Here is a 26,205-nt window from a genome sequence, read left to right as displayed (position 1 = left end):
CTGCCTTCCTGCTGCCCCGCTTTGTCACCCTGGTCTCCCCCCTCCTCTGCTTTTGGACCCCCCCCAGGACAGTAGCCCCTTGTGGCCAGGGTGGACCCTGCTGTCCCTCACCCTTGTCCCACCTCCTCCCCTGCAGAGGAGTGCTACTCCGCCGAAGTAGAGTCCTGGACCACGGGGGAGCAATTCGCCGGGTGGATCCTACAGAGCAGGTATGAGATCTGGGGTGGGGGCCATGATGACCAGAGCTGATGTTTGTCCCCATCTTTGTCCTCCCAGTCCACTCTCCTGCAGCACACTCCTGGGGACTGAGGTTACTCCCCAGGGCGCAGGGAAGGGGAGTTAAGGAATCATGGGGTCAGATTGTAGATTGCAGATGGAGAGGATGCGCCAGAGCCCTGTGGTGCAGGTTCTCAGCAGTAGGTCTGGGAATGAGCGTCAGAGCCGCAGGTAGGAGGACTGTGGGATGGAGGGGAGCCGCGCAGTGAGACTGGGCTCTGCGGCCGCTGGCGGGCCCCCGGGGCGCCCTCACCCTCACTCCCTGCCCCTTCCGTGGATGCTCATTCTGCCTCTCCGACTTGTTCCTGTTCCACCCAGAGGCCTGGATGTGCCCCCTCGTGGCTGGTCTGTGTCACTGCATTCCGGGGATGCTGGCAGGACTTGGCTGGCTGTGACTTCGTGCTGGACCTAATTGGCCAGATGGAGGACCTGGGGGGACCCAGCTGGTCCCCACAGCTACCCCATCACCCCCGCTGGCTTGTAGGTCTACCCATCACCTCTGCCCCTGGTCTGCCCTGCCCTGGCGAGTGACCCCTCAGCCCCCATCACACCCCGTGGCAGCACGAACCCCAGCACTCCCCCAGCCTCCCCAACCCCGTCCCCACAGCTCAGGGGCCACTCCTGCCTCAGCGGCCTCCTTAGCTCGGCCTGCTTGTTTCTGCAGAGCCGAGAACATTCCCCCTGCCCCTGGTGTCCAGGCCCCCTTGCTGCCCCCAGGCCCCCCTCCAGGTCCAGCCCCAACACTGCCCAGCAGAGGCCATATAGGTAAGGCTCACTGAGGTTGGCAGAGTGCTGGGGATGGGAATCCAGCAGCCCCAACCCTGGCTGGATGCTACGACCTGTCCCTGCCCCACAGGGGAGGCCCGCACATCAGGGAGCCTAGACGGCTTCCTGGACCACATCTTTGAGCCTGTCCTTGCCCCAGGCTTCAGTGTGAGTGTCCCCCACTCCCCAGCCCTGCCTCACCCTGCTTGGGCCTCTGCTGCTCCTTCCACTTTCTGCAGGCTCTAACTCTGACTCTGTAACCGTTGTCCCTTCAGGATCTGGAACAAGGCTGGGCTCTGAACAGCCGCATGAAGGGAGGGGGCGCCATCGGGCCCATGCAGCAGGGCTACCCTATGGGTGAGTGTGGGCTTGGTTTCTGTCCAGGGCCGTCAGGCCCAGCAGCACAGGCAGGCGTGGCCTGGGACCCCAGCAGCTGGGACAGGAATTCAGCCAGCACCCTGGGGCGGACACCCTTGCTCTTCTCTTTGTCTGGGACTGGAGGGAGATTGTGTGAGCTCAGGCAAAGACTGACCTGGGAGGCTGCTTCTTTAGTGTACCCAGGGATGATGCAGATGCCTGGATACCAGCCAGCCATGATGCCTGCACCAATGCCCATGATGCCAGCAGTGGGCACAGTCCCCACCATGCCAGGTAAGGCTGGGCAGGGGCACCAGGGACCCTTCCCAGGAGAGCAGCAGCCAGCTTTGAGATTGAAGCACGAGAGGACCTTCCAGGGGTTCAGAGGGCACAAAGGACCAAGGGCCTTGGGCTTGGCCACGGCACTCACCTGCCATGACCCACCTGCAGCCATGATGGTACCGCCACAGCCGCAGCCGCAGCCCCTGCTTCCCAGCCTAGACACGAGGCAGCTGGCGATCCAGCAGCAGAACTTCATCAACCAACAGGCGCTGATCCTGGTGAGGGTGGCAGGACCCGCGGGGCTGCCTGTGCGAGGATAGGTGTGCAGGGTGGGGACCAGGCAGGGTTCTTATCTGGTCTGTTTCCTCTCCCCCTCAGGCCCAGCAGATGACCACGCAGGCCATGAGCCTGTCCCTGGAGCAGCAGAACCAGCAGCGCCAGCACCAAGCCCGGGACTCTGGGGCTGCTGCCCAGGCCCCACCCTCAGCTATCACTCCCAAGCCAAAGAAGCACCCCCCTGCTCCCCCAAAGAAGCCAGAACATGACCTGGAACCAGCAGGTGCCTGCTTGAGGGTGAGGAATGAAGGCCAGGTGGATACAAGGCCTGGGGTGGGGACCAAAGATGCCAGGCTGAGACACCTGGGTAGCAAGCATGAAGGTTTGGAAAGGGGAGCAGAGGGGAATCGTGAGTGAGTACGCGTGCACAGGGGCCATGGTTCACTTCTTCCTTCACCAGGAGGAGACCTCGGAGGAGGCTGAAGACAGGTCCCAGCACCCCAAGAGCTTCCAGCAGAAACGGGACTTTTTCCAGAAGATGGGTGAGAGGGGACGGTGCCCTGTCTTCCCCATCCTTGTGGCCTGTCGGGGAGCCCTGGTGGGGCTTCTGGGAAGCATAGGTGACAGAGAAGGCATGTGGGGCATTACAGGACAGCAGCAGATCAAGGTGAAGATGGTGAAGCCTCCAGCCAAGGTCCAGATCCCCAAGAGGGAAGAGACAGAGGCGGAAGAAGAGGAAAAAAGAACAGGTGGGGCAGACGGACGGGGCCTGGGGCTCCTGTACTTCTGTGCGGAGTTTAACGTTCTTTCCTCTTCTTGTCAGTGCCGACCCCTTCTCCCCCTCCACCTCCTCTCTCAGTAAAGAAGCCACTGAAACAAGGTGTGGCCAATGCTGCAAAAGAGGCTGAGGCTGAGCCAGCTGAGGCAGCAGGACCAGCCCAGGGTCAGGGCCCTGAGGTGTGCAGGTTGGACCCCACTCCCCCGCGGCCAGAACCCAGCAGGGAAATTCGCAACATCATCCGCATGTACCAGAGTCGCCCCGGCCCTGTGCCTGTGCCTGTGCAGCCAACCAGGTCAGCCCGGAGGGAGGTGGCCAGCCTGCTGCTCACCTCAGGGAATTCTTCTAGAATTAGTGACCTCTTGCTTCTCCCAAAAGGCCTCTCAAAACTTTCCTGAAGAAAAATGATCCTAAAGATGAAGCTTTGGCCAAGCTAGGGATCAATGGTGTCCACTCACCCCCATCGGTGAGTCCCCTGTTCGTTCTCTCCAGGGCATGGGCTGATCTGCTTGGGAATATGCTACTCTTGGGGTGAACTTGGCCTTGACAATTGACTTGGCCCTTGTGCCTTCTCTGTCCCCCTCAGACTCTGCCCCCCAGCCTGGGGAAGGGCCCCCCACCGGCTGTGGCTCCCCGACCCAAGGCCCAGTCACGGCTTGGGCCCTCCAACTCCATCAAGGAAAAGCAGGGGCCCCTTCGGATCTGTTTGGTCCCAAACCCGCCCACTGCCCAGGAAACCCCCACTGCCACCAGCACCCCCACTGCCTTCATCTGAGGAGCCCAGGACCCCCTTTGGCAGAGCCTCGTGGTAAGGACCCCCATCCCCTGTGCAGCAGGCCTTATTGGGGCCAAGGTAGTACTCCTGACAGCCTCTGGGCAGCCCATGGCTGAGGTCACATCTGCACAGCTGAGGTCAGCTGCTTGAGCTCTTGGACTTTGGAGCCATGGAGCCCCAGCTTCCGCGTTCCCGCCCCAGGCAGGACCCAGGAACCCTGGGCCTATACGGCACTGAGGGACTGTCAAACGCAGGGTGTTGTCCAGGATGCAGAGCTGACAGCTCTGTGGGGAGTTCAGTGGACCTGACTGACATAGGCAGGGACACCAGGAAAGTTTAGGGCCAGAAATGGAGGCAGGAGATGGTACTGAGTTCAGGAGTAAGGCAGCTGGGGGTTGAGGGAGGCAGGCAAGGATGAGGGTTCTCCCTGCACTTCTGGCCTCCCGGCCAGGCAGCCCCTCACCTGAAGCTCTTTACCCTCCCTTGCCAGACTTGACGGAGCCCATGGGGGATGAGGGCATCTCCACCCAGCTCCTTGTGCCCTCTGGCAGCGTATGCTTCTCCTACACCAGCACCCCCTGGAAGTTGTTCCTACGCAAGGAGGTGGGCATCAGGGTGGAGCCCTGCCTGGCCTCTTTGGGCTTGGGCGTGGTAGCAGGGATCCCAGCCTGGGATTCAAGCATCCCCTCCTCATGACCCACCTTCTTAAGACTGGTTTTCCAGTCTGGGCCTGGAAGGTCAGAGGTGGGCTGGTAGGACACAGACCTGCCCGATCTCGGCTCTTCCCTATTCCTCCTCCAGGTGTTCTATCCGCGGGAGAACTTCAGCCATCCCTACTGCCTAAGGCTTCTCTGTGAGCAGGTGAGAGCTTGGCCCACCTGCAGACTGCATCCTGAGGCCCTTAGCCCAACTCCTGGCTCGGGTTAACACCGATGTAAGGGGCATAATAGCAGCTGGCACTTACAGGGCACTTTTGTGTGCTCAGCCCTGCCTCTCAGAGTCTTTACAAAGTGAAGACCATGATTAAGCTAGTTCTGGCAATGAGGTCCTGGTACCCAGTAGGTGCTTCGTGAATGGTGGTTGTTGCTTTGCCACTTACGAATGCTCCCAGGGCTGTGCCTTTGCTTCCCCAAAGTAGCCTGTTTTCTTCCTCTGGCCACACTGTTCCTTCAGGACAGCTTGCCTCAGCTGACCCAACAGTGGCAACCAGTGCAGGGAGGGGCAGAGAGGCAAAGGGGAGGAGAGCATGTGGCTGCTGGTGAGGAGCAGGGCGCTCCCTGGGCTGGGGAGCCTTCTGTCCCTCCCAGCTCCCCCTGGGCCTCCACTGAGCCCTCCAGCCTTTCCACTCTATGTGTCCGAGGCTACTCTGGGGTGGGCTCTGGCCTCAGGACTTGGTGGTGACCACTTGGTTCTCCTCTCAGATCCTGCGGGACACCTTTGCTGAGTCTTGCATTCGGATCTCTCAGGATGAGCGGCACAAGATGAAAGACCTGCTGGGTATGGGTCAGGGACACTGGGATCAGGGAGCTGTAGTGCCAGGGCTGGGCTGGACTCAAGGGAGGAAGTGGTCATGGGAGCCCTCTGAGATCCGGGACTCACCTGCAGGAGACTTGGAGGTGGGCCTGGACTCCCTCGCCACTGCGGAAGACAGCATCAAGAAGCGCATTGTGGTGGCCGCACGGGACAACTGGGCCAATTACTTCTCCCGCATCTTCCCTGTCTCGGTCAGTGGGGCTGTGGGGGAGGTGGGGATGCACTCTGAGTCTGGGCCCTCCTCAGGTGGGATGAGTGCGGGGCAGGTATACCAAGGGAGGAACAAGGCACAGCCAGTGGCCGTGTGCAGGTCCAGGGAATGAGTCGTGCCAGGCTCCAGGGGCCTGTCCCAGACCCTCCCCGTTTCCTGACAGGGCGAGAGTGGCAGCGACGTGCAGCTACTAGGTGTGTCTCATCGAGGGCTGAAACTGCTCAAGGTGACCCAAGGCCCCAGCTTCCACCTGGACCAGCTGAAGACACCTTTGCTCATACAGGTGGGCTGGCCTGGAGCCTGGGCTGAGGGTAGGTGGCAAGATGGCCCCCAACTCATGCCCCACCCTGTGTGTAGCTTTGCCGAGGTGCTGGGTGTGGAGTGCCAGGGCAGCTCCACCCTAGAACTGTCGCTGAAGAACGAGCAGCTTGTGCTGTGCACAGCCCGGGCCAGGGCCATCAAAGCCACAGTGAATCAGTTCCTGAGTGAACTCAGAAAGGTACGTGCAGGCTGGGTGCTGGGGCAGAGCGCAGCCTGCATCTCGTATCGCGTGCTCTCTGGCTTCCCTGGGCTGCGACTGGGGGTTTAGGCTGGGTCCCTGAAACTCCATCGTGCTGGGGAGAAGGCAGGGTGGGCAGGCTTCCTGCTCCGGGCTGGCTCACCCACCTGCCCACAGGACTCCGGTTATGTCATCGCCCTGCGTAGCTACATCACTGACGATCACAGCCTCCTAAGCTTCCACCGTGGGGACCTCATCAAGCTATTGCCAGTGGCCGATCTAGAGCCAGGTACCCCCCAGGAAGAGCACTCCCCTGGCGAAGACTGCTGAGGAGTGGCCGGGCCGGCGGGGTGAGGCACTGTCTTGGGTATTCCTTCTAGGCTGGCAGTTTGGCTCTGCCGGGGGCCGATCTGGACTCTTTCCTGCTGACATGGTGCAGCCAGCTGCTGCTCTCTACCTTCCCTCAACTGAGCAGAGGAACAGCGCTCGGCGCAAGAGTCAGCCTCAGCTGGGAGAGCCAGGTCCTACTCAGTGGGACAGGGTCTCAGAGGTGAGAAAGACAGGAGAGGCGGAGGTGAGAGCTCTCTAGAGTCAAGGAAGGAGAGCCGGTGATTGCTCCAGGGGCTGCCTGCCTCCTGTGGCCTCTGGCAGCCTGGCGGTCAGTGCTTGGTGTGTCCCCTCTGCCCTCTCCTGCCTTCTTTCTTTGTTTCCCCTGCAGCCCTGTAAACCTCCCCTGGCAGGGAATGTGCCCTTGGCCCCTCTGGCTCCTCTGGTGCTTATTTCAAAGCAGTCATCAAAGATTCTCAATAAACGTCTTGACGTTCCTGGTTTCTGTTATTCCTCTTGGGTCCGGCAGGACTGGGACTGGGGCTGGGGCTGAGTAGGGCCTTGGGGACAGGCTGGTGGGCATTCAGGTGGCACCAGGTTTTCTGTGCTTCCAGCACCCCACTCGCCCCTGGAGACAGGCACACAGTGGCTACTCAGAGGCCACCAGCCTGCCCCGCTCTGTGGCCTATGCCTCTCTCTCCAATGATTCCCGCAACTACACCATGCAGGAGTTTGCCCTGCACTACTTCCGGAAGCCATCCACCTTGTAAGTGCCCTGGGCCAACCCCTGTGCCCGTCTGTCCCAGCCTTCCCATCCTGAGCCCCCAGCCCCAGCCACCCGGCCAGTGCTCGCCCACCCTCTCCACAGCCTAGAACAAGGGCTGGGGAGCCAAGCAAGCAAGGCTGTCCTCTCTTGTGTCTCTCATAGGCTGGACCAGAGAGGTGGCAGTGCCCAGGGGAAGGTCACAGCCAGCCTGGTGCAGTACACCAAGGTAAGGGCCAGGCGGGCAGAATCTGACCAGTGTCTCTGCCCTTTGACCAACTTTGGTCCCAGACCTGCAGCTGAGCCTCTTTTGCCAGTCTCCCATCCAGGAATCTCTCATCAGACTCAGTGACGAGGACCTGAGCAGGCAGGCTGCAGCGGGCTTCCAGGGTGAGTGGTGTGGGCATCCTGGGTCCCCATGTCACCAGTGCCTTGGTCCTATGCACCAGGTCCCCTCTTTGCTCCCTAAGCTCTACCTGGGATACTTGCTAGTGGTTTCTGTGCCCCCAGGGTCCTCCCCGACTTGGGTCCTCACCCACAGGTCATGGGTTTTTTGGAGTTTGGGGCTGGAAGGCAGTGGATGGGTCCAGTTGACAGCTTGTGCTGTGTGGGAGTCACCCACGTGATTTCCCTGAGCCCATTTCCTCCCTGGTAAAGCTGGACACTGCTGCCCTGCCTGGCACATGGGCATTTGGAGAGTGAGGCACCGGACAGTGTGAGCCAGGCCAGGCCCTGACCCAGCTCACCATGCTCCTTCTCCTGCCTGCAGCTCTGATGCAATTTATGGGGGATAAGTCTAAGCCCCGGGGCAAGGATGAGCTGGACCTGCTCTATGAGCTGCTGAAGGTATGTGAGAGCTGTGCGCGCTGGAAGCTGGACAGAGACCTTGAGCCCTGAGCGCCTCTTTCTGTTCTGCCTGGGCCCCACGGGATCCCCTCCGCTTGGTCACTGTTCCTTTGAATCACTCAAATGTGTCACACCCACTCCTGCTGGGAGCATGGCTGTGAACCTACCAGGAGGGAACAGCAGGGGCAAGGCTGCTGGATGAAGGCTCTGGACAGACCTGGAGGAGGAGAGGAACTCCCAGGGACAGGGCACCAGTCACGAACAAGGATGTGAGCCTCAGAACCAACAGGCCAGAGTGGCTGGACTGTGGAAACCAAGGGGGAGAGAGGAGTGTGGACAGGCCAGGGACATGGGTCCAGGTCCAGCAGGCCTTGCAGGGACTCTGGTGGTGTACTGACGGGAATCACTGAGGGTTTTGAAGAGAGGCTGGGCTCACGTTTCCCATTCTGCTGCTGCTTGAGATTCTGGGATTTAAGGGCAAAAGGAAGTTGCTGAAATGATTCCCAGTGAGAGGGTACCAGGTCAGGCTCAGAGGCAGCAGAGGGACGACGGGAAGATTCAAAGGCCACACCCTTTGCTCCAGCTTGCAGGGGGTGCCAGGGACTAGAGCAGTGACTATCTTTGGTAAGGAGGGTCTGGGCTTCTAGAGGGCCCCGTTTTGGACATGTGAGGTTTGAAACTCAGACTTCAGATTAGAGGGGTCTGGGATTCAAGGGGGCATCTAGGCTAGAGGCAGGCACCTGAGACCACCAGCGAGGGTGCAGAGAGGCTCCAGGGCATCACGGTGGTGGAGGCCAGGGAGACAGGTGAACCCAGTAAAGATGACCAACAGACCAGAGAAGCAGGTGAAGAAAGTAATTTAAAGAAGGTGACCAGGGTTAGGGCATGGTATCCTGGGGGGCCCTGGGCTCCATCCCAGCACCACACACACACACACACACCACACACAAGAAGTCTTACACAGCTTCCAGCTGCTGAGACAAGAGAGGTGACCACTGGGAGGTCACCTTGACTAGGCCCCAGCTGAGGACCTAGTAGGAATTCTTCCTGACTTCAGACCCCATGTGTCCCTCACCCCCTCACCCCATGGGCCTGCCCACTTGCCCTTCCTGTCTCCACAGTGGGCAGCAAGAGGAGACCTCAGGGATGAGATGTACTGTCAGGTCATCAAGCAGGTCACGGGACAACCCCCAGCCGTGAGTGGGCACATGGGGTGGGGGACCTCTGGGGGGCAGTGTGGCACTGTGGGCCAGCCGCATGCAGCCCAGGCTCTGGCCCTGCAGGGAGCACTGTGCTCGGGGCTGGAGCGTCCTCAGTCTCCTCTTGGGCTTCTTCCCCCCGTCCCCACGCTGATTGCCCTATGTGACCAAGTTCCTGCAGGACTCAGGTCCCAGCCAAGGTGCCAAGGAAGGGCCTTCGGAGGCTGGGAACTCACTGGCTAGGGAGGGCTTTGGACACACGTGACCTCCATCATCTTGGCCCCTCTGCAGAGCTCGCCCGGACCAGCCAGGAGCACCTCCAGCGCACAGTCAAGTATGGCGGGCGTCAACGACTGCCCCCCGCGGGTGAAATGAAGGCTTTCTTGGTACTGGGTGTGGGCAGATGCCTTCTGTGACTTCCCTGGGGCAGGGGGCCATGTGGGACCCCTGACTGCTGGTGACTCACCCTACATCCTGCTTTGATAGAAAGGGCAAGCAGTCCGCCTGCTTGTGGTCCACCTGCCCGGGGGTGTGGACTACAGGACAAACACCCACATGTTCACGGTGAGCAGGGTAGCCAAGGGAAGAGGCCCTGGGCCTCAGCTCTGGGCTCCCAGCCTCCTTCCCCATCATCTCAGTCCCATCACCATGCGCAGGTGGCAGGAGAAGTACTAGAGGAGCTGTGTGGGCAGATGGGCATCAGAGACCCCCGGGAGGTGGAGGAATTTGCCCTCTTCCTCATCAGAGGGGAAGGTGAGACCAGGGAGAAAAGGGAAGAGCGGCCAGGCTGGGTCTGGGGAGGAAGCCTCAACTGGGGGCCGTTCTGCTGCCCACAAGGAGGTGGCTTCTGTGCTGAGGTGGCAGGGTGGCTGCAGGCACCTCTGACCTGGGCTTCCCATGCAGGTGAGCTGGTTCGGCCCTTGTGGCCCCACGAGTACCTCAACAGCGTGATGGTGCACCAGGATGTGAGCCTGCACAGCCGGCGGCTGGGCTGGGAGACCCCACTGCACTTCGATCATCCCACCTACATCGACACCCACTACGGCCAGGTCAGCCCCTGCCCCTGGGGCTGCTGGGCAGTGCTGCAGCAGCTTGAGGGTGGAGTCTTCCTGGGCAACCTCTGGGGCCCCTCTCCATAGGATCTGGGTCTGTGGCAGCAGGAAGGGGAGAACGGGTTTGAGCTGCCCCCTCAAGGCCTTGCACCTTCAGGTGCTGCGGGACTACCTACAGGGGAAGCTGATGGCCAGCGCCCAGGAAGAACCTCAACTTGCCCGGCTGGCTGCCCTTCAGCACCTTGGCAGGGCCATCAAGAGCCCCCCCTCAGAGTGCGTGAGCTTGGCCCCCACACCTCCTGTTGTGCCCCCACCCACCTCAGTACCAGGCGGAGCCTCTCCTCCAGACCACACCCCACTCCCTCTTCCAAGGCCAACGTCACTCCACTAACCCTTCCTGACCCTAATCAGATTGGTCTGGAACAGCCAAGACAGTGGTCATCCGTCTTCTCCACCCGACCCCAAGCTTCTCCCAGGGGGTGGGCCTCACCTCATTCATGTACATGGATCCCTTGCCTCACCCACAGTGGGCACCATCACCTGGCACCAGATGTCCAGCCCCACAGGTGGTCAGTGGTGGTGGGGCCTAACTGACCCCAGCTCTGTACCCTAGGAAGGACCTGCTGGCTTATATACCGAAGCCACTACAATGGCAGGTGAACATGGCAACCATGGAGAGTTTGATGGGCCAGGAGCTCAGGCAGCTACAGGGACGCAGCTCCCAAGAAGCACAGATCAGCTTCATTGGTGGGTCTGGCACAAGGGGGCTGTGGGGTAAAGGTTGGAGGGGCCTGCCTGCCTCACTTGCCCTGGGGAACGAAGCAGGGCAGGTCCCTGAAGTCAGCTCTTGCCCTGCCCTCCTCCGCCCAGAGGCCACGAGTCAGCTGCCCCTCTTTGGCTACACTGTATACGTAGTGCTGCGAGTGAGCAAGCTGGTCCTCCCGGGACCTGCCCTCCTGGGGCTCAACCGCAAGCACCTCATCCTCATGGACCCCAGCTCCCAGGTGGGCAAACCTCCTACCCCGGTGTGGCCCAGGACCCTAGGGTCATTCCTCTCCCACTGCGGACCAAACCCCCATCCAAGAAGAACCAAGCTTGCCGTCTGCCGTCCCCAGAAACTGTGCTGCTCCATAGCCCTGAAGGACCTGCAGCGGCTCCACCTGCTGAGCCCCCTGGAGGAGAAAGGGCCCCCTGGCCTGGAACTCAACTATGGCTCAGCTGACAGCCCCCAAACCATCTGGTTGGAGCTGCCACAGGTGAGTGGCCAGGGCTTGTCACCTCTGGGAAAGAGGACAAGTGCCTCTACCCAGTCCTGGCCAGGGCCAGTGCCCACTGCTCAGGAATGGTATGGGCAGGGGCAGAGGTGGGGTTGGCTGGGGAGCCCCGTGCTGACATGCCTCTGCCTAAGCAGGCCCAGGAGCTACAGAACACCATCATCTTCCTGCTGAATGACAGTACATCTTCCACTTAGTGCCCTGGGGCCTGGAGTGGGACAGAGGAGGCAGTGGCCTCTGCCTGGCCCAGGTCTCTTCCAGATGGTCTGCCTTGTAGGTCACTCTGGTTTGAACTTCATCACTTGGCTCTGCTCTGGAACCTGCCACTGCACAGCCTGGGTGGCCCAGATAGAGGCTGAGGCAGGGGATGCCACAGTAACTTCAACTGGGAACAAAAGTAGCCACACTCCCTCCACCGTGGGCTTGGGCCCGGCTAGGGTGGGGCTGTAGGAACTCAGGCATCTGATGTTACCAGCCTGGGGAAGATACCCACCTCTCCCCAGGTGCCCACCCAGGCTGGATGTCAGAACAAGCCCAGGCCTGGGAGAAGCAGCTGCTGAGAAAATAAAACTGAGAAAAGGGCTGTGTGTGCTGACAAACAGGACTTTATTCTTGTCAACGTAGCAGCTGCCCTCTCCCTATAGCTCTACACCAGGCATCTCAAGAGAAGGGGGCGTGGAGGACCTGAGAGGGCCCAATGCCTTGGAGTGGAGGGCCTCACTTCTGGCTGGGACCCTGTTAAGTACAAGATGGAGGGTCCTTCCTCCTTCCTCTGAGTCACAATACCCTCCGCCTTCTAACCTGGGGATCTGGCCCAGAAAAGCCAGCCACCAGGGTCAGGAGAGGCAAGGAAGCTCTGAGAAAGGTTTTGCAAGCAGAAAGGTGGGCCAGCCTCTGGCCTTGGACTAGATTTGGGAGGGTCTGGTGCCATCTTCAAAGCGAGGTGTGGTTAGAAGTGGGAAGGACCCCAGGCTGGTTCAGCTGCCCCATTCTGGGTGAGGCCCAGGCTGGTCCACGATGGAGTCTGGGGAGGATGCTGGCCCTGTCCAGCCAGCAGTGGGTCATGTCTGTGAGCCATACAGGCTGTGCCAGTCAGCTTCACTCTCGCAACGGGTGTGCCCATGGAAAAACTGCTTTATGAGGCTCTGGGCCTCTTCCTTCGCTGCAGATTTGGGGCAGAGGTACATAAGAAGTAAGGCCCTGTCTCCTCCTCACAGAATCCCACACCACCTCCTGACCCTGGTCACGCTGGTGCTCACCACTCCTTCCAGGAAAGGTCCTCTGGATCAGCAAGTGTGAGAGGTGGCGGGCAAAGCCTTTAAACAACTCCTAGAAGGCAGAGGGGGAACACAGCAGAGAGCAGGAACCTACCCTGAGCCCTGAAAGCCACCCACAGCCATGACCAAGGACAAGGCAGGCCCAGAGGGGCAGACGCTGGTCTTGGCTGCAGGCTTAGCCTACTCTGCCCCACTTTGTTCTGGGGCATCCACCCCCACCACCCATTGCACCCAAGTACCCCAGGCCTGGAGAGGGCAAAGCCCCCTGCTCACCCTACCTTGGATGCAAACTTGCCATCCTTGTAGAAGGGGGTCAGGTACCTGACCACAACATCTGCAGCCTCCTTCAAGGAGATGCCAGGAGCTGAGAGTTGGCAGGGGTCTTGGGCCATGGCATTCAAGGTGCCCTGCTCACTGGCCAAGGCACTGTCCCTGACCTCTGCTAAAATGGAGGGCTTGGCTGGGGGGCAAGGCCTCTTCTGAGCCTGGCTCTCTGGATTCTCCTGGACAGGACAACAAGTGTGGGGAGGTCACTCTTGGGTTCCCTTTCACTGGTTCCTGCTCCTCCACCTGGAAGACTGTGCCTTAGCACCAGGTGGCTGCATCTAACCTGTCCCATCTGCCCCTGGGGTGTAGAAAGAAGTCAGGATTTTCCCAAACCCCTGACCAGAGCAGAGCAGCTGCTGGCCTTGTCCACAGGCCTCCTCCCTTCCCCGTGCTTCCTCCCTGATGTACCTGCTGGGATCTGGGCCGCTTGCCCATCTGTGTCTTCTTTGTGGGGGTGAGCTGGGCTTCAGGGAACCCCTGGTCTCTGAGAGGGCAGGTGCTGGCCAGAGGGAAGAGCAGCATCAGAGCTCCAGTGCCAGCTGCCCCTCAGCCCAGCAGAGCCATCAGAGCTTCAGAGGCCCAGTTCACACAGGGGATGCTGCCAGGCAGATTCCAGAAGGCTCCCCGACTGCTGTGCCCTTACCTGGGCCCCTCATTGGGACATGCCTCCGTCTCAGGAAGGGCCGTCAAATGTCCCTGGACTCCATCTTCTTCCTCGGTGCATTTCTCTGGGGCCATCAGGGGTCCCTGCATTATCCCACAGGAGCGGGCACCACCTGCCCTTGGGGCTTCAGCAAGGGGAGGTGGGCTTTCTGCCCTTTGATGGAAGAAGCGGGTGATATTCTGGGAATCCTTGTGAGCTGCTGCGGCCAGGAGCTGCTGCTTCTTGCTGGCCCGGGCCTTGGCAACAGAACTGCTCCTGGAAGAGCCTTTCAGCTTCTCAGGGGAGGGTCCCGCACATCGAGCACTACCTTCAGGGGCCTCTCCTTTGGGCCCAGGGAGGGACTCACTCACGTCCTTATCCTGAAGGCCACAGGGTTGGCTGTGGGGCTCTTGCTCATCTTTCTGCACAGACTGGGGGACATGCTCCTGAGTCTGAGACTTCCCCAGCAACTCCCCAGCTGTCTGGAATGGGCAGGAGCCTTTGGGGAAGCCAGCTCCCACCCTCTTGGCTTTGAGCTGTGAGGAGGAAGAGGAAAGGCTCAGATGCCTAGGTCCCCTGGAGGGCATTTATTGGCTGCTCCAAGCCATGGCTGAGCTGGGGCAGGGCTCTCAAGAACATGGGAGTCACATAGGACATCATTTGGGAGTTAGGCTAATGGGAGAAGAGGCTACAGTTGGCAAAAGCACATCTGGCAGAGCAGGTTCTAGGGGACCCAGGGCCAGGGCTGCTCTCCTGGGCCCAGGTTTGGGGTGGACGCCAGGATGCCACTCACCGAGTACACATGGGAGGCTGGTGGGATGTCATATTCATTGGGCTCTGGGGGCTCAGCCTGGGCACTGCAGCTCTTGGTACCACCTCCCACGTCATAGAGCTGCCCATCCTTGGAGGCTCTGTGGATCTCAGCAACCTGGGCAGGGACAGGCAGGGGACCATGGCACCTATAGGCTCCTCCTATAGTCCCAGCCCAGGTCCTCCTTTCCCTCAAGGTACAAGAAGGAACTGAAAACTGGACAAGCTGCAGTCCTCACAGGGTTGGCTAGAAACATCTCCAGCTGGCCCAGGACAGGCTCTCCTCTTATATGGCTCTTGGGCCAGTGGGTTAGGAGCTAGCCTGCCCTTTCCTACCCTGAGTCAGTGAACATGCCCTGCCCACCTGCCCCCAGTCCTGGGCCCACCTTCCTCAGCACGCTGGCCTTGTACAGGTTGGCCATCTTGGCATTCTGGAATGTCTCATGTTCTAGCTGCACGGCCTGGGCCTTGAGGTCTGTTCTGTGGGTAGGAATGAACACAAGGCAGCTGGTGGGCCTGAGACCTCTCCCTGTGGATCTCCTGTTGGACTCCTTACAGAGACTGCAGGGTGCCTTCAGGAGCTGGTGGGGATGGGAACAGGGATTTCAACCAGGACTTTCTGGGTACCCTATGGCTTACAGTTCTTCAGCAGCCATTGGCAGTCCCCAAGTGTGGCCATGCCTGTGCCCTGGTGGGGCTGCAGGGACTAGTGACCCTGAAGTGGAATGGGTCTGGGGAGGGGTTGTCCAAACAGGCCTAGGGGCACGGTGCCTGCGGTCTCCTAAGGAACAAGTGCTCAGAGATCTCCTCAGTCCCCAAAGCTGGCTCTTGCTCTGGTCCCATAGATCTTATAACACTTACCCATCACTTGAACCTGTGGCTTGGCGGTTGCTGCTCAGAGCCTCCTCCAGGAGACCCAGGCAGTGCTCACGGGCCTGCAAGGAGAAGGGAGTTGTCACCTGGCCTCAGGGTAGGGAAGATCCCCGGGAGGCAAGTGAAGACCTGCCCTTTTCTTACCTTCACAGTGAGCCTGGGGATCTTTCTGCTAGAAGCCTCTTTCAGGGGACAATCTTCATCTGGGGAAAGGAGGGATGGTTCTTCCACTCAACTTCCTGCTCTCTGGAGCCCCCCAAGACCCCAATAAGGCAACCGCCATCCAAACCCAGGGCATAGCCCATAAGCCCCTTGAAACGTTTCTGTACCAACCTGGGGGTATGAATTCTTCTATCTTGGGGTCTTTGCCCTAGAAAATGGCATGAAGGGCCTATGAGGCATCCTGCCCCATTGTGGGACAGTTCCCACCCAGGGAAGGGTGTGAGAGGGTGTAGGCAGGACCATCTTGGATGCTGCACGGGCCACTAAGTCCCTGCTGAGCCCCCACCCCCTTCACCTTGCGCAGACTCATCTGCTTCTGATAGAAGAGACTCCATTCCCGCTTGTGGGCCTCATCTCTGCCCTCATCGCCGCTGCCTCCAGAACCTTCATCATACCTAGGGCATAGGCTGGGTATGAGCAGCTCTGCATGGGGTTCTGTCCTCCCCACTCATGCTGCTGGTGGGACAATAATGTCCCTAGAAGCTTGGGGCAACACTGAGGTCCAGGCACACAGGGCAAGAGGGTAGACGACAGCACCATGCTACCTCTTGTCTGGCCTTAGCGCCAGGAGAATGACAGACTAGTTCCAATGGGTTGGGGGACTCTGGCTTCATGGCCCCTGACCTGCTGAAGCCCCCGTAGCCCCTGCGGCCTCCTTCATACAGCTCAGGGTCAAAGCCGTTCCCCTGGGAGGGCCCGATGCAGGTCTTGCTCCAGCTGCTGCTGTGCTCCAAGGCGTCCAGCTGTCTCCGCACAGCTGCAGGGTTGTGGCAATAGTCGCAGCCTTTGGTGCAGGCAGGCAGGGCATCCCCAAAGTACTTGGCAATGGCAGCATGGCGGCACCTGGAGCAAGCAGTGCAGAAGAGGTGAGGGATGCTGGCAAGCCAGCATTTGTTTACCCCAAACACTGGCGAGTGTCCCTGTCCAGCACCACACTTGGCATCTCACGTATCCCACCTCATAGGGTCTCACAAGGCATACTTTGATTTTGCCCCATTGTACAGTTGGGGACAGTGTGCGGAAGGAGCTTTCCAAGGTCATATTACACATGGTGTACCCCAGGAGCAAGGATATGAGCTCCATTCTGTCTGATTACTCCTCTGGGTCCTGGGACCTAATCCTCCGGCAGTGGGTACTCTGGTTAGAGTTTAGGCTCTGGTGCAGATGCTGGCTCTGCCACCCAGGCTGTGTCCCTGGGTAAAACATCTCATCTCTGAAACCTGCAGGTCCTCGTTTACAAAGTGGCGCAGCAGGGTGCTGGCACCAGGCCGTGAGGACTGAAAGGGACCTGGAAGGGCACTGAGAAGCAGCGTTACTTCTGCCTTTCTCTGGGTGGAAGGGAAAGGGAATGGCAGGCCCACCCTAACCCAGACTCAGCACTCTGCTCTGCTTGGCTCTAGAGGACCTCTTCCTCGTGGGCCCTGATGAGGCCTTGGCCCAGCCCGTCATACCCAAGCCAAGGCAGGGAGGCGGCACACAGCATGACCATCCAAGAGCTACCGCATGCAGGTGGTTCTAAGGACAGACACTGTGTCTGCTCACTGGTGAGCACTCAGCTAGGGATGCAGCTTCACTGCAGAGCCCCTCTCACCTCCGCTGCCTTGACCCTGTCACCACCCTCTTGGGGTAACTCTGCCCAAGCTGGGAGCAGACAGTGGCCTCCATCTGGCCCAGGAGAGCCTGTTTCTGCTCCAATCCCCAGGCTGAGGCTGAGGCCCCACCAACCCTCAGGCAGGTATAGAGTTCCTGGAAGAGACCAGGAATTTATCAGAGGTAGTTAAAATAGCCATTCCTGCCATTGAGAATGTAGCCCAGGGTACAGGAGCCCAAAAGGGGATGCTAGAGCAGAGTTAGGGCTGTCTGGGGCACTAACCCCAGGGACAAGAATAGCTGGTGCCAACTGTTCTAACCAGAACTCTTCTCAAAGAGCAGTCTCAAGGAACAAAAGCCGACTGTGACCAGCCCCCAAAGCAGCAGGCTCTGGTCACCCTTTAGCCAAGAGGGCACAGTTCTGAAGCTGGACAGGAGCAGCCGGACAGCAGAGGTGGCCACCAGAGGGCGCTCTCCTACCCACTCCTGCCAGCCCTGGATAAATATGACAAATATTACTCCACCCGAGTCCCTTGTCTACACAGTGACTGACTGTCTGGCCTCTGGGAGGCTCTGGCACCCAAGTGGTGTGGCCACACGGTTGGCCTCCTCCCTACCCCCCAAGTCCTGACTCACTGGGGTTTTGTGTTCAGATTCAAAGAGCTCCATTGACTGTGGGGCTGGGGTCAGTTTCTCTCCCAGACTGGTCTGCTGGGTGGCATGACCAGCCAAATGTCAAAGGGCCCAGCCATTGGGCTCTGGAGCCAATCCCTGATAGCTGGGCCAGGAGTGCAGGGACAGCCAAGCATAAAGAATCAGCAGCGTCCTTCCTCTTAGGAGCACTATGTCCCTCACAGGGCAAGCAGGCCACTCCCAGGACACCAGGATTCCCAAAGACTTCCCCAGACACCTCTGGATGATGAGTGGCCTGCCGGTAACACCTTTACTTGCTGGGGTTGCCATAGCCCCTCACTATTTATTTTCTTTCCTAGGAGAGGCCAAAGGGAGGAACGGTGGCTTGAGGGACAGAATGGGGTGGGTTGGGGACACAGGCCCAAAGGCACTCCTGAGGGTGGCGGTGGGGAGCTCAAGGGCAGGGAAAGTTGCTCCACCTTCTCCCCTGAGGGCTCAGGATGAGCCTCTGGGGTCATCTACTCAGAACCAGAGCCCACTGCCTGTCATCAGCCACCCAGGCCCAGCCCATGGGCAAGAGGGAGGGGAGAGGAGTCAGGGTGGGGGGGGGGGAAGGGGGGGGCAAAGCCCACTTCCCCAGTAGGGAAGGAGACAGGGTAGAAGTTGTGGGACAAGCTCCAGCCAGGGCTCCCTCTGGCTCCCCCTCTCGATGGTAATTTGACACTTGCATCTCCAGGACGACCAACAACAAAAAAGCTGGGGCTGGGACAGCAGCTGGCTGTCAGCCGCGAGGAGGAGCTCCGGGAGCCAGGAGCTCGTGCTGAGGAGAGGTACCCAGGGGAGCTGCCGCGGGCCAGGGAAGTGGTGTGCACGAAGGAAATACGAGGTGGCGGCCAGGGGCCCGAGGGGAGGTACGTGGATGCTCTGATCCGGGCACCCTTTCTTGCCTGCCCAACACCTGAGCTCCAGGTAAGTGGTGCTGGCCACAGATAAGGGAGGAAAGGAAGGCAAGGGAAGAGCCAGGCAGGATCTCCTGCCCCAGGGTGAGGGGCCGTAGCTACCATGAACAGGGAGAGGAAGGTCTTGGAAAGCGCTTGGTCACCTCCTCACAGGGAAGTCAGGTGCCTCCCATGCACACCTGGGTTCTCCCTTCCCTGGGACCTTTGTGAGGGGAGGGTGGGGACCTGCCCTGAGTGTCGCCCGGCCGCCTGCTGTGCAGTGGAGGGCCGAGGACCTGCTTACTCTGCAAGTCAGTTTAAGCTTTTTCTATTCAGTGGGCTTTAGAGAGGGATTTGGCTGCCCCGCCACGCATGCCTGCTGAGCCCCCGCTTTTCCCAGGATTAGGCCCGAGTCCTCCCATCCCTGGGTTCCCCTAGTGGAGGAGGTGCGGGGTATGTCCAGTCAGCTCAGCTCCCGGGGATGCGGCAGGACCTAGAGCAGCTCTGCCCACCTGTGTCCTGGACAAGAACGGCAGCTGCCATCTCTTTTGGAGGTTTGGCCCACTTGATATCAGATGTTCCCAGCTAGGGCTTGGCCCAGGGAGGTGTCCCTGGGTCCACTTAGATCCCCAGGAGCCCCCAGATCTCCCTCTGGCAATGAGTTCTGAACACTGAGTCAGGCCATGCACACTGGATCCTAAACTCTGGGTCGGGTTGGGAGATGGTTACGAAAAGAGTGAGGCTGGGGAGGGACCCTGGGTATTCAGGTCTCTGCTGCACCACTGAGAGGCTGTGACCTTGAGACAGAGCTCCAGTTCTTCAGGCAGCACTGAGCACAGCCCTCCTGGAAGGTTCCATGAGTGGAGGCTGCTTACCCCTCCTGTCTCCAAATCCTCATGTCAGGGTTGAAGTTCCTCCCACCCCTACATGGTTCTTCCCAAAGCAAACAAGGTGGCTTCTAGCAAGAAAGAAAAACAATCCAGGGAAAAGTGAAAAGCAAAGATCAGGCCCAGTGTCCTGGGCCAGGGAGAAACCATGGGCTTTGCCTAGGTTGGTGGCAAAGGGAGGGGACTGGATGGAGGCTGGGGTGTACCTGAGGCAGCAGGTCAGGTCAGGGAAGGGAAGGGCACCGTGGTGAGGTGTGTCTTATCTGTAAGACACCCCAGCATGCAGGAGCCCTCCATCCACTGGACAGGCAGACAGGGTTCTTCTAGCAGTCTATGCAGGGATGGAGGGGAATGGCAGAAGTCTTCCTCCTGTCCTGGGAAGCTCGAGGGCTGGGGCAAGGAAACTGCCAAAGATACAAGCGCCTATGTTCTATTTCAAGTCCAGCACGATGCACAGGAAGCGTTTCCACCCTGCTGGTCTCTGAACCCCACAAATTCCCCACAACTGTTGGTTATTTCTCATTGGAGCTGCTTCTTAAACAAGATAATGTCCCTCAGGGCAAGGGCGGCTAAAACTCACCATGACAAAACAAAAGGGGGAGAGCAAGAAGCCCCTGGGGGCCCTGAGCCTTGGAGCACACTGCGCTTATCAGGCCTGAACACACCGCTTACTCACCTCCACGTGGGGAGCCTGGAGTTGGACTATTGGTTTTGTGAGGAGGAAACAGACGAGCCCTGGTACCAAGTGGCAGCTGTCTGGCCTGCAGGATGCCCGTCTGCTCCATGGCAAGGCTCTCTGTACCAGGAGATGCCACAAAGAGGAATGTTGCCAAGTCCCTCCAGCAATGCCAGCCTCCCTCTGTGTGCTGGCTGTGTCCCTCCAATGGCTGCACCTAGCCAGGGAGCTCCCTCCAGAGGCTCCAAGAAGGGCTGCACTAACTGCCCAGGGAAATCTACCACTTGCTCTCACTGTCCCTCAGGAACCTCAGAGGATCCCAAGCATGCTCCAACTGAGGCACTAACAAGCATCAGGGTGGGAGAGCCTCTCGTTCCTCTGGTTCTCAGGCAGGAAATAATTTGTTAAAGCAGTTTGGTGAATCTGAGAGAAGACTAAGACAATACAGAATTCTCAATCCCACTTGGCCTCCCTGCCTTCTTCCCCCAAACCTGGGAGGGTAAAGAGGCAAGAGGGGCCCGTCTCAGGGCTCCCACTCTCCCTGGGCCACAGTGGGGAGCATATGCAGTTCCCTCCAAGGCAATGGCTAGGACACATGCCACAGGGTCACCTGACGACTGCTGGTTATATTGGGCACCAGGCGTCAGGCACTCTGTTGGCCTTGCTTTAAATAGTCCGCTGGGAAGATGCCTGGGGACCCACTGGAATGTGCCTCTCTCCTCTTTTAAGAACAAGACCCCTCAGCTTGCCTCTTTCCTAGTGGGCCTGTTCTGCTCAGTCACAGGCCTAAGCTTGAAAGGGCAAAATATCAACTGCCAAGCAAACAGGGTTCCAGGTTTTTAGGGGAGAACTATGTCCAACGGCACAGTGCAGATGGAATCTTGTGGGCAACCCTGGGTCAGGCTGCTGAGCAAGGCTGGTCAAGTCCAGCTGGCTAATTGAGCTCCCAGTTGGCAGTCTAGAGAAGCCCTAGGTGCCATCCACATGGGTGGCCCACCACTGGTGTGGACTGACCTCTTCCAGAGTCGGGACCAGGCCCTCTAGGCAGCTTTCCAACTTCACAAGTCCTGGAGGACTCCACCTCTGTAGCCCAAGCTCTGATCAACAAACCCTGCCTTCCCTGCAGGGAAGGTTCCACCTCACTGTCCCTCCCTGCCCTGGGTTCTGACTCCCAGATGAATCCAGAGTCCCCACAGCACTTCTCACTAACAGCCATCTCTCCCCTCCTCCATCACCTCTCCCTTGGTCTTTGGGTGTGGCACAGAAGCGAGAAAGCTCTCCCTACCCACCCACCTCCTGCCCACTTCCTCTTTAAAGAGTGTCTCCATTGGGCTACATTAGGCCATGTGGGCACAATGCCAGACCAGGAACAGGCGAAGAGGGAGGTGTGGAAAGCAGTACTGCTTCTGAGCCATGTGCAAATTATTCCTTTAAGGAGGAGATCCCTGGAAACCTGGGGAGTGGTGATGGCACAGAGATCCCACACCAGGAGGGGACCACCACCCTGTGCAAGCCTGTCCCACCTGGTCAGAGGAGGGCCTCATTTGGTCTGACCAAAGGGAATGGTACTGTGCTCAGGCCAGCAGGGCACTTAAGATCTGTCCCTTTGGTGACGAGTAGTACATGTGCTCTCAAGAAGCCTGGTAGGATATGGCTCAGTTGGCAGGGTGCTTGCCTTACATGCTTCTCTCCTCTTTTAAGAACAAGACCCCTCAGCTTGCCTCTTTCCTAGTGGGCCTGTTCTGCTCAGTCTGGCCCTGGGTTTAATCACCAGTACCACTGGGAGGGGAGAAAAAAAAAAGACTGCTCTGACTCAGCCTAAGGTGCCATGCTATTGTAAAGACAGAGCTTCAGGCCCATGAGAGCAGGGCTGACCATGCACAGCCCAGGAGCTGCCAGAAGTGGGTGGTGTCCTCACTGGACTGCTGCTGCGCTGGCCTATCTTCCTGCTCAAAGTCTGAGATGGGCCCTCACTGACAGGGCATGGGGCAGGAGGAGGAGCGCCACAAATCTCTCAGGTTGCCCCATCTATAAAGCAAGGAGGTGGGAGCAGCACCCCAGGATTCTGTACAGCTTCTCACTGTGCAACCTGGGGTCTGACCTCCTTTGCAGAAACATGCTAACTCTGAGGTGAGGCATGAGAGAAGCTGGGGGCTGTAAGGCAGAGAACTTCACGCTTCTGACGGGAAGTCACTTACTTTTCCAGGGAGCCATCATCTGCCTGCTACCCCCATTATCACTAAACTACAAGTCCCCTTGTCCAGCTTCCAGAAAAGTCCTGGGGTAAAGGTCCTAAAAGGCATTTGGAGAAGGCTAGCTGACAGTGCATGCAGGGGACAGCTCCAAAGCCAGGGAGACCCATGGTTGCCTCAACTCCCCAGCCCTGGCCAGGCTGCACCCAGAGGATGCTCAAGTCCACCGTGTATGGCTGGACGGCCAGGGCCCCAGCAGCTGGAAAGGTGGGCGTAAGATGTGTCAATGCAGGGACCTATCCATGTCATAAAAGGAAGAGGGGAGGTGGGATGATTAACTTGCTCTACAAGCAGCAGCTGGAAAAACTAGAAGTTACTGTGGAGAGGGGACATTCACACCACCTGCCACCAAGTTCTGATGGACTGTGCAGGGAAGAGGGGCAGCTGGTTTCAAGAGACCACAAGTGGGACTTACTGGAGGAGGGCAGAGGTCCAACCTTCTGTGAGGGGCGGGTTGCTCTAGCAGGTGGGTCCTTGCATCGGGTGCTCACAGATTAAGGAGGGCAGCAAGTCAAATGCAGGGTGGAGCACCAGGTCAGACGGCCCATAGTCTAACCTGCCTCCAGGCAGCAGCACTGGGAGTGAGCAGCCCTGCTGCCGGGAGAAACACAGTGGAGCCACTGCCTGCTGGGTGGACACTGGGAGCCAGGTGGCATCAGTAAAGCCAAAGGTGGACACAAGCCCTTGGCCACCTGATCTACCACCCCAAGCCCAGGATTAAAGCCACTGTCTTGGTGAGCCGATTCAGGTTGGGCTGGCACAAGGTCATCCCTGGTCCCTCTCTAAAGAGGCTCTGGCTCCCTTGTGCCCATAGAAGAGGTAGAAGGGGAAAGAATCCCCGATGGACAACAGGCCTCAACTCAGATTGGACCTAGAACCTCCCTTGGGCCTCTTGGGCACTCTGGACAGTAAGAAGAGGCTCTCTGGGGTGGGGGTGATGGAGAGGCCTCTGGTCAGGTCAGAGGAACAGATCCAAGCCAGCAGGGGAGGGAAGTCTTGATTCCATTCAGAGGGGACCCGTCCCCTGGCAAAAACTGGAGCCAGAGATGGAGCAACACAGTGCCATCTCTTCCCCTCACAGTGGAAAAATGTACCAGCAAAGAACTCGGCCCTCTGGGAGTCAGGGGTTCCAGGGGACTCAGCTTTATAATGCCCAAAACTCCTCCCATTAGTGTTCACTACCACTGACCCTAGCCAGGACCCCCATGAACCTGCTCTTTGAACCAGATCCTCCTGCCTGGCATGTGATGAAAGGCAAGCACAGGCTGGGATCCTGTGGTCCATCTCCCCATCCAAGGGCATCAAGGGAGATGCCCAAGTCCCAAAAGACCCAAGGGCTAACAGGAGAGCTGTGTAGGCCAAGGCATCCTGGCCAAGCCTAGTCATAGTGTCTCAAGGCAAAGGAATGTAGAGCAAAGTCGCTCCACCTTGTGGTCAGCAACCTTCACCAACCTAGGTCTTGACTGGCAGCCCCCAAAAGTAGGCTCCTCAGGTCACTCATCCCCAGTATCCCTGGCCCAGAGCTGGGCCGGCCAGGTGAGGGCTGAGGGCTGCCACTGAGTGGGCCCCATCAACTCCCTGCTTCCCTCGGAAGCCACCAGGGGCACAAGGGTAAGACCTGACAAACTTGTTCTGCGGGCTGCGGGAGAGGGTGGTTTGCTGGTGCTGCCTCAGTGTGTGGCCAGCCCTGTGGGGACTCCAGGCACACTCTCTCTGCCTCAGCACAGCCCGCAGGAGCCCCAGTAGGAGCTGGCGCAGATGGCGACCCCCAACTTTGTGCAGGAGATGCACTCTGTGGGTGAGAGACTGTTAAGGAAGCTGCGAGGGCTGCCCCAGGCTGAGCCCGTGGAGCTTGTGGCCTTCTCCATCCTCGTCCTCTTCACAGGCAAGTGTGGGCGCCTAGATTCTCCTTAGCACCCCAGGGCTCCTCCCGGCATCTGGGAGAGACCAGACCGTGGTGCTGGCTGGAGGGCTGGTGAGGGTGGTGAGTGTCCCCAGATACGGAGGAGAAGCAGTTGCCCCTTGGGGGAAGCCAAGGGATTTCCCCATATCCTCTGACATTGCCCAAGTGATGGGCAAAGCTGGGCAGTACTGGGAACGGGGCCCAGGGGCACTGTCAGGTTTCAACCCAGAGATGGAGGGAGCCAAGCTTGGGCAGTGGAGGAGACAACCGGAAGCAGGTCAAGGCCTGGGGCCAGCAGGGGCACGGTCAACACCATCCATCAGACCCTCAGGTCTTTCGAACTACTAAACCAGACCCGGGGAAGCCCTAGCACGGTTCTGAGGGCTCCTCTGGAAGGAGGGCGGGCTCCTTGCCTTCCCTGCCTTCTGAGGCCCACTCTCCCGTCCTGCAGCCACTGTTCTGCTGCTGCTGCTGATAGCCTGCAGCTGCTGCTGCACCCACTGCTGCTGCCCTGAGCGCAGAGGCAGGAAGGTCCAGGTGCGGCCCATGGGCCCCCACTGAGGGACAGCAGGACACCCAAGGAGAAGCTGGAGAGCAGGCTGTCAGCCTGGCCCTGTGGCCCTCACCCCTCCAGACAAGGACCCCCCAGCCCCCGCTCTGGCCCTGCCCTGCCCTGATGCCAGGACACTGATGCCTGGAGCCTTATCAAGGAAACAAAGGCTGGGACAAGCACAAAATTCCATCTGCCAGTGAACATGGGGTGCTGGGAGGAGTCAACTGCTCAAAGACCAAGGACAGCACCTGGGTCCTCTGCTGACCTTCATTTTCTAACAAGGACGTAGGAGTCCCCATTGATGGGGGACAGCCCACACCTGTGGGGAGCTGGCCCTCAGGGCTCTGCTGATCCATGCCAAAGAGGAACAAGCCAATCAGAGGGACTTTGTGCAATAGCTACCAGATCCCAACCTCTGCTAAGGGGAACATGTCAGTATTCTAGCCTGTTTTGCCTGTTTATTTCCAAGTAAAAGCTTTTTGGTTATGCGTTTCTGAGGTTGGCTGCATTCTGTGCATCAGGAGGGCGGAGCTGGAATTCCAGGGGTGTGGCCAGTCTGTTCTTTCCAGGCCACTGCTCTCCCTGTGCCCACGAAAACTGGAAAAGCATACAGGGAGGAGTCCCCCTCCACAGCCCAGGAACCAGTGAAGGGGCGCGGCAACATTCCGGTCACCTAACAGCTGACAAGAGTGGCTGCTGGATACCCACTCTGTGCTAGGCCCTGGGAAGGCCACTTAACATTTTCCACTGTCTATGACTTCTGTCTGGATACGCCACACTAGCAGGCTTAGACCCCTGGATCTCCCCAAACTTCTGAGGCCCACGAAGAGAGGTCAGGCCCCTAGTACTGTCTACAACCATTTCCCCATTTGTGGGCTCACACCTGCCACTCACTGGCTATGTGACTCAACCTCTGAGCCTTGTGTCCTCCCAGGTGAAATGGGCTCATTCCACTTCCTGTTGTGCACTATGGGGATAAACAAAGACAACCCATGTCTGGCACTACTAACCCAGAGCTGGGGAAGCGCTAGCCTGGCTCTGAGGGCTCCTTTGGAAGGAGAGTGGGTGCACTGTGGTGCACTGTGAAGATGAACAAAGACGACCCACATCTAGCACTCGGCACAGCTCCACAAATGTGAACGGTCTCATCTTCCCCTCTAGACAAGGCACCAACCCACAGCAACATGGACCATTTTAAAGAACGGACCTGCTGAACGGCAACGGCCCTTCTTGCCTCCCTCCCTTCAGTTTACTTTCTCTTCGAGAGGTAGAGCTACAAACCCAGAAATGGGGGGGGGGTGAAGGCACATTAGTGGGTCTCCCTACATGCCAATGGGGCTGAACCAGAGCCCCTGACAGCACCTCACACCAGCTCTCTGGAGCTGTAGAAGGGTCTGCAGTTTCTCAG

The 26,205-nt window shown here is 59.0% G+C and overlaps 3 protein-coding genes across 5 annotated transcripts in view; 2 read left to right on the top strand and 1 right to left on the bottom strand.

Annotated features, from left to right (window-relative positions):
• MYO15B (myosin XVB) overlaps positions 1-12,323 on the top strand; it is a 32,278-nt gene extending 19,955 nt beyond the window's left edge. The window contains 40 exon segments of the mRNA XM_079134250.1: positions 137-209; positions 595-644; positions 647-708; positions 710-756; positions 941-1,041; positions 1,133-1,209; positions 1,317-1,398; positions 1,594-1,692; positions 1,849-1,958; positions 2,059-2,253; positions 2,417-2,498; positions 2,607-2,705; positions 2,780-3,029; positions 3,113-3,200; positions 3,321-3,467; positions 3,469-3,522; positions 3,524-3,542; positions 4,000-4,112; positions 4,311-4,370; positions 4,931-5,006; positions 5,115-5,233; positions 5,417-5,752; positions 5,930-6,041; positions 6,133-6,302; positions 6,694-6,845; positions 7,008-7,071; positions 7,160-7,232; positions 7,612-7,692; positions 8,817-8,884; positions 8,976-9,038; positions 9,042-9,087; positions 9,179-9,273; positions 9,374-9,451; positions 9,544-9,640; positions 9,791-9,936; positions 10,097-10,212; positions 10,553-10,686; positions 10,810-10,943; positions 11,055-11,195; positions 11,351-12,323. Of these exon segments, the coding sequence (XP_078990376.1) occupies positions 137-209; positions 595-644; positions 647-708; positions 710-756; positions 941-1,041; positions 1,133-1,209; positions 1,317-1,398; positions 1,594-1,692; positions 1,849-1,958; positions 2,059-2,253; positions 2,417-2,498; positions 2,607-2,705; positions 2,780-3,029; positions 3,113-3,200; positions 3,321-3,467; positions 3,469-3,522; positions 3,524-3,542; positions 4,000-4,112; positions 4,311-4,370; positions 4,931-5,006; positions 5,115-5,233; positions 5,417-5,752; positions 5,930-6,041; positions 6,133-6,302; positions 6,694-6,845; positions 7,008-7,071; positions 7,160-7,232; positions 7,612-7,692; positions 8,817-8,884; positions 8,976-9,038; positions 9,042-9,087; positions 9,179-9,273; positions 9,374-9,451; positions 9,544-9,640; positions 9,791-9,936; positions 10,097-10,212; positions 10,553-10,686; positions 10,810-10,943; positions 11,055-11,195; positions 11,351-11,410 (4,169 nt within the window). The 3' untranslated portion in view covers positions 11,411-12,323.
• RECQL5 (RecQ like helicase 5) overlaps positions 11,801-26,205 on the bottom strand; it is a 34,393-nt gene continuing 19,988 nt past the window's right edge. The window contains exons 8-19 of one of the 2 annotated variants that reach the window (XM_079134231.1): positions 15,990-16,208; positions 15,661-15,760; positions 15,477-15,513; positions 15,288-15,346; positions 15,132-15,205; positions 14,657-14,750; positions 14,254-14,388; positions 13,461-13,996; positions 13,226-13,316; positions 12,769-12,993; positions 12,473-12,542; positions 11,801-12,375 (exon numbers count right to left, since the gene is read on the bottom strand). In XM_079134231.1, coding sequence (XP_078990357.1) covers positions 12,275-12,375; positions 12,473-12,542; positions 12,769-12,993; positions 13,226-13,316; positions 13,461-13,996; positions 14,254-14,388; positions 14,657-14,750; positions 15,132-15,205; positions 15,288-15,346; positions 15,477-15,513; positions 15,661-15,760; positions 15,990-16,208 — 1,741 coding nt within the window. In that variant the 3' untranslated portion in view covers positions 11,801-12,274. The remainder of the gene's footprint in view (positions 12,376-12,472; positions 12,543-12,768; positions 12,994-13,225; positions 13,317-13,460; positions 13,997-14,253; positions 14,389-14,656; positions 14,751-15,131; positions 15,206-15,287; positions 15,347-15,476; positions 15,514-15,660; positions 15,761-15,989; positions 16,209-26,205) is intronic. The other variant, XM_079134232.1, reaches the window with a different exon arrangement.
• Positions 18,416-25,289, top strand: SMIM5 (small integral membrane protein 5). Of its 2 annotated transcripts, none has more exons than XM_079134248.1 (3): positions 18,416-18,557; positions 24,064-24,226; positions 24,696-25,289. In XM_079134248.1, the coding sequence occupies exons 2-3, from the start codon at positions 24,100-24,102 to the stop codon at positions 24,803-24,805; spliced, it is 237 nt and encodes a 78-aa protein (XP_078990374.1). In that variant the 5' UTR covers positions 18,416-18,557; positions 24,064-24,099; the 3' UTR covers positions 24,806-25,289. The 2 variants fall into 2 exon arrangements, with proteins under 2 accessions (XP_078990374.1, XP_078990375.1); XM_079134249.1 differs by having other exon boundaries at positions 18,417-18,557; positions 24,069-24,226.

The sequence above is a fragment of the Sciurus vulgaris genome (assembly GCF_902686455.1).
Source record: "Sciurus vulgaris genome assembly, chromosome: 3".
NCBI lineage: Eukaryota > Metazoa > Chordata > Mammalia > Rodentia > Sciuridae > Sciurus > Sciurus vulgaris.
This window is presented reverse-complemented; position numbering and strand designations above follow the sequence as displayed.

Bases quoted from the DNA above. Each gene is read 5' to 3' on its own strand.
- SMIM5 (XM_079134248.1), top strand. From the start codon at position 24,100: ATGGCGACCCCCAACTTTGTGCAGGAGATGCACTCTGTGGGTGAGAGA. The intron at 24,227-24,695 runs GCAAGTGTGGGC...CCCGTCCTGCAG, and splicing joins CATCCTCGTCCTCTTCACAG to CCACTGTTCTGCTGCTGCTG.